Below are 6,296 nucleotides of genomic sequence, written 5' to 3'. Positions count from 1 at the left end.
CGATTGCATCCAATATTGTTCATGAAAGGACAGTGTTAAGTAAATGTGTAGAGAGAGGGGGTCAATTATGGAATCTAGAAGAGATATTAATGTTACTTGACTCTCTATCTCTCTCTCAAAAGATATCCATCTCTGTAGGTGTCAGAAACAGCCATCTATGGCATCTCTGCTATTGACATTAATATCTGGGTTTACAGCCTTTTTGGGGAAAAAATGTTCATTCAATGCTTATTCATAGATTCATAAATTCATAGATGTAGGGTCAGAGGGAAGCATCATCAAGTCCGACCCCCTGCCCTGGGCAAGAATGAATATTGGGCTCATATGACCCCCATGAAGTTACACTCACATGACCCCAATTCAGTAGTTATCGAGCCTCCTTTTAAAGACCCCTAAGGTAGGAGCAAACACCACTTCGTTTGGAAGCTGGTTCCAGATCCTAGCCACCCTGACTGTGAAGTAGTGCCTCCTGATGTATAGCCTGAACCTACTCTCAATCAACTTGTGGCCATTATTCTTTGTTACTCCAGGAGGCGCTTGGGGGAACAAGGTCTCACCCATTCCCCTCTGGTCCCCACTGGTAAGTTTATAGACTGCCACTAGATCCCCCCTCAGCCTTCTCTTGTGGAGGCTGAACAGGTTCAGGTCCCGTAGCCTCTCCTCATAGGGCCTGCCCTGCTGCCCCCTGACCATGTGAGTGGCCTCCTCTGGACCTTCTCAATGCTGGCCTCATCCCTCCTGAAGTGCAATGCACAGAACTGGATGCAGTACTTCAACTGTGGCCTGATCAGTGTCGCACAGAGTCATAGGATCACCTCCTTGGACCTACTCTTGATGCATGTGTAGATACATAACAAGGTACAGTTAGCCTCACTGACCGAGTCCTCATATTGGCGGCCTATGTTCATTTTAGAATCGATAATGACTCCAAGATCTTTCTGCCACTGTGCTTTCAAGAAGGGAGTTCCCCAGCCTATAGGTATGCTGCTGGTTCTGCCTGCCCATGTGCAGTAAGTCAGTATTGCACTTGTCAGTATTGAATCCCATCCTATTCACATTCACCCACCCCTGTAACCTGTCCAGGTCCTGTTGCATCCTGTCCCTCCCTTCTAGCTTGCCCACCTCGCCCCAAATCTTGGTGTCGCAAATTTGAACAGGGTGCTTTTCACACCTTCATCCAAGGATAAATAAATTGATTTGATAATTTACATGGCACATATCAGACTGCATGCTATTAATCTAGTGGCAGATTAAGGGTTTTGAACAAAATGAAAGTTCTGCAATAGAAACAACTTAAGGAAAGGAAAAATCTACACAGGAGCAACTTGTGGGTGGGAGTTTCAAAAGCACTCACTGCTACCCTAAAGCTACTCTTATTGAATTCAGTGGAAGTAGATTTAGAGCAATGCTGAACAACTTTAGAAACCCCTCTATGAAGATGTGTACACTAGTGTATTTGTGTGTGTATTTAGAGGCTGCTTTATATTATTATAAATGTAATATTTATTATGTATAATATAGTGTATTATATATTATAAGTATATTTCATACCTTGTATTTTATAGTGTATATTTTAGAACCTACTCAAAATGGATTTTCTTACAGTATTTGCTATCCCAACTGTGTTCACCATGGCTTATTTTTCATTTTAGATTTGTGTATGAATATCATTGGAGGACAAGATGTGATTCCACATTCAAAACCATTTATGGCCCTAATTATGAATAAGAGAGAATATTGTGGAGGATCTCTGATTAAAAAAAATTGGGTGTTAACTGCAGCCCATTGTCAGACGTAAGTTCTGTTTCATAGACTGTCTTACCTGATTAACGGGATAGTAAATAAGGTACAATAAGAATTAAAGCAAATGTTTGTCACTGCAGATTCCATTTCTGAATCCCTTAAAGCCTGCTGCAGATACTGTCAAAACAAAACATAGATATGGTCAGTTTATTTCCTGTTTAGTCAGTTTGTTAGCTGAGAAATGAGAATCAGTATCTCTGAATTTGTGTTTTGTGATCATAGTTTTATTATTACAAATGTAATTTTTAAATTGCCGGTAATAGTATTCCCCACCTAGTATTTGCAAGACTAACATTTAGGACCCTACAGAGAATAGAATGTAAGTTTGGGATTGAGCTGAACTAAAGGAAAATGCTAAACTACAAAACACATTTCTGTTAGTAAGTAAACATCTATATAATGTCCTAAGAAAAAAGAACTGAACACTTCCCTGTAGTTTTGTTTTCTATTACATAAGAAAGTCTTGCTGCATGGGGGGAGAACTTAAATGCCCTCAAATGTCCAGCTTGGCTTGAAGGGATTAGTAATTATTTCCTGTCCAATCAAACATTGGATCAACCACTGGATCAACAAGTGCAAGTAGTCATAGGACATATTTGGCCTTGATTGACAAAGAAGCTTTTGGGTTTCCTGGCACTTATACATAGAGCCCCCAGCAAACATAGCTCAGTAGGTCCATTGCCCTGTGAGCCTGGGAAAAGGAGACAGGACAACTGAAAAATTACAAGCAAGCTGTAATTTGCACAAGCGAACTGATGCAGATGGAAGACATGATGTTGAGATCTGGATCAGGAGTATCTCAAAGGTCTGGTTTTCAGGTCCAAGGTTAAAGTAACAGTGCAGGTTAAACAGTGTCCAGGGTCATGAGCAGCTTTTATAAGATTTTGGCCCAAAATGACAGAAATCACACCATGTAGATTCTTGTGAGATTTAGATTTTTGCCACCAGAACATCTCAGGCATCCAATTTGGAACCAAAAAACATATCCCCTCCACTCTTCTATCAATTCGAGAATCAAAGCCATAGGGATAACTTACTATCCAGACATATGAATTCTCTCTCCCAGCCCAGATATAGCTGTATGCTTTTGGTTTATTTAATTATTAATACCTATTAAATATTAATAACAATGTAGTTCTGGTTCATATTTTAATTACTGTTACTATACAAGCATGAGAAGAGATAAAAAGTTTGATCAATTCTTCAGAGAAGCAACTGGACAATATAGAAAAATATAACATTGTATTCATCAGCAAGGTAGTACAGTACCTTTTAGAAATGAATGCATGCATTTGTTTTAATGATTAATCCAGCTATCTTTTTTCTCTTCAGCAAAGGAGCTAAAGTTATTCTTGGAGCTCATTCAATATCAGAGAAAGAAAAAGAAAAGCAGCGTTTTAAGATTGCAAAAAGAATTCCCTACCCATGCTTTGATAGTGTAAATAAAGAAAATGACCTTATGCTTCTGCAGGTATAGAATGTCATTAAACATAGTTTTAAGGACATGCATTTTCTATGATGTATCACTTTCTCCCTTATCAGAGAACTGGGGGGAAGGATGTGGATCATGGGAGCTCTTGACAATGGTGCTGCATAGGAGGGGCAGTAAAGCCAGAGAACCCAAACCATAGATTTGGACCAAAAGACACTAATTCCCATGACACATCAGTGTCAAGAGTGGTAATATTCTGGGTGCTGATCAAATATTCATATTTTTCAATGAAATATCAAATTTTCTGCTGAAAGTAGGCACACTTCACCAAAATGAGAAGATTGGTGAAAATGTATCATTAAAAAATGTAAATAGAAAAATCTCTGACCTGTGTGCCCAGACCAGGATTTACAGCCATTCTTCTGTCAGTGGTGTCAGCCATGTGCTTTGGAACATTCCTGTATTCATTTCTTATTTTAGCAAGCTACCCAAATGTTTTTGAGGAACTGCAGGCATAGAAAGAAAATGCTGATTTGTAATAGATAATATCTCAGCAAAAGCTGAATAGGATTTCATGGGATAGAGGTCATGCATTTGCCTAGCTTAGAAGCATTCCATGCTGAACACAAAAAGCAAGTATAAGGGGTTTTCAAAGAAAAGGTTACATGAATCCTCTATAATCCAAATAAGACATATATTAGGGTAACGTCAGAGTGATGCTGTAGCCTTCATGGCTGAGGAATTATGCAAGAGACAAGGCTTTCTTAGGACGCTTTTATTGGACCAACTGCATAGTTGGCATAGAGTTAGATAAGCTTTTGAATCCAAGAAATTCTTCTTCAGGTCACTTCTTCAGGTGACAGTGATGCTCCATCGGAGAGGTAGTCCAGTCCTTGCAAGAAACTGGAATAAGAAGAGACCTGAAAAAGAATGTCTTTCATTCAAAAGCTTGTCTAACTCTGTCCCCAGTATGCAGCTGGTCCAATACAAAATATCACCCTAAAAAATCCTTGCCTCTTAAATAATGGAGTTACTAACAGCTCCCCGCATAATAACAATATTTTCTTTTTTTTCACTGTAGCTTAAAGGAAAAGTTAAAATTAATAAAGCTGTGAAAACAACTAACCTACCTAACACAGGCACTGATATCAAAGCAGGAACAAGGTGCCAAGTAATTGGATGGGGAATCACAAATAATCAAATGAACAAGATGTCTGATACCCTGAAGCAGGTTAACATCACAGTCATTGACAGAAACACTTGCAATGACAAGAAACATTACAATTTGCAACCTGAAATAACAAAAAACATGGTGTGTGCTGGGGACGTGAATGGAGGAAAGGACTCTTGTTCTGTAAGTATATTTATTTCCAGATAGAGACTGTTAGAATTAAAATGTAAAACACAGGATATCCTGGACAGTATAGAGCATTACCAATCCTTACTTTAACTACAAAACAAGTGGGTTTAAAAGTGTATTATGAAATTTATTAAACTATGTTTGGATTCAGAAGGACTTGGCTGCTTTGTTCTTCTAACCAAAACTTAAATTTAGAGATTCTGACTTGTAATATATCTTGATGGCCATTGGACATGTTTGTCAAAGCAGAATGAACAGAAAAATAATATTTGCATCCTGTACTGAAAATTCTCTTTAATGGAAAAAAGAGTGAAAATATCCAGTTTTCACAATAGTAATGCAGGGTATGCTATAAAGTCATCTTCTAAAAGCCAATTAAGTCAATAAAATGGCTTCTCTTGACTTCAGCGGGCTTTGGAACAGGCTTCACATGATAAAAGATATTTCACCAGTAAATCAATCAAGTAAGAAAATTATTTCAACCATAAAAAACAATGCTGTCAATATGAACATATCTAGACCTCTCACTTACAATACCATGCAGTCCCATGCTAAAACAGGCTGCACCAGAAGCAGTATAGATATATCTGTGCATCCCTGCATCCAAACCAATTAGATCCATTGAGAGGCAGAGACAATTTGCCCATCCACAGCTCTGCAGTAGAATGGCTCAATTCTTCCCTGTTCACCAGACAGCATGCTTAGAGCAGTGCACACTAGACAACATGGTGTCAACATGGTGCTCCCTGGCATGGAAACTGAGAAGTGAAGACATGCCCTATAAAAACAGGTGTATTGAAAGAGGATTTAAATATTAACATTTATGATATCAGACAATATTTACTAATTTCCAAGAAACTTTATTCATTCAAAGAGGACAGTCTGTATCCAATTCTGAAAGAATGTAATAATTCATTAGTGCTCACATAGAGCTATATTTAATTCATAGTTGAACAGATGAAATTCAAATGTGTCCCTTTTTAAATACAGAATATGTACTCTCAGATATGAGTGGATCTAGGATTTGAAAAAGGGGGCACAGATGGTGTGGTGCATCATTATGTGTAACATAATGCGTATCTTACCAAATTAAAAAGAAACTAGAAGGATTAGTAATGAGCTAGTGGCCTAGGACTATATTATTCAGTTTAAATAAGGAGTAAAAACAAAAATAAATGTAGTGGTATGTGCATTCATTTGCGGTATCATATATTATGTATAAAAAACTACAAACCAGGCAAAAACAATCAAAAGACGTTATTTCATTAGTTCTACAGTCATTAGAATTAAATGGATATCTCTTTTTCAGATTCAAAAAACAAAATCTAGCCTTCTTGAGCAGCTTGACAATGCATTCAATGCATCACTGAAGGTTATTTCCACACTGAGTTAATGCGTTTAGCCAGAGTTAAAAAAATCTACAGGGCTGTGAAATAGGAACAGCCAACGAACAGTAGAAATGTAGTAGAAAGGCTAGCTTGATTAGTTAATCATCAAGACCATTAAATAAGAGAGATGGTTGGTAACACCTATTGAATGAAGAGTTTAGAAGGAAGGTAGATTATGAGCCATTAAGTCAATTGTCTCCCTTACTGCTGCCTGAATAGACATGCTTCTGTCACTGCAAGTTGGCTTTACACTTTGGGTGGAGCGGGAATCAGAGAAGGATGGAACTGCACCACTGCATTCCTACCCCCCCCC

The 6,296-nt window shown here is 38.0% G+C and overlaps 1 protein-coding gene across 1 annotated transcript in view; it reads left to right on the top strand.

Annotated features, from left to right (window-relative positions):
• GZMA (granzyme A) overlaps positions 1–6,296 on the top strand; it is a 15,128-nt gene that overhangs the window by 7,393 nt on the left and 1,439 nt on the right. Inside the window, exons 2-4 of the mRNA XM_019517868.1 lie at positions 1,653–1,794; positions 3,136–3,274; positions 4,317–4,589. Of these exons, the coding sequence (XP_019373413.1) occupies positions 1,653–1,794; positions 3,136–3,274; positions 4,317–4,589 (554 nt within the window). The remainder of the gene's footprint in view (positions 1–1,652; positions 1,795–3,135; positions 3,275–4,316; positions 4,590–6,296) is intronic.

This window comes from Gavialis gangeticus, unplaced genomic scaffold (genome assembly GCF_001723915.1).
Source record: "Gavialis gangeticus isolate Ggan-Ray unplaced genomic scaffold, GavGan_comp1, whole genome shotgun sequence".
Lineage (NCBI taxonomy): Eukaryota > Metazoa > Chordata > Crocodylia > Gavialidae > Gavialis > Gavialis gangeticus.
This window is presented reverse-complemented; position numbering and strand designations above follow the sequence as displayed.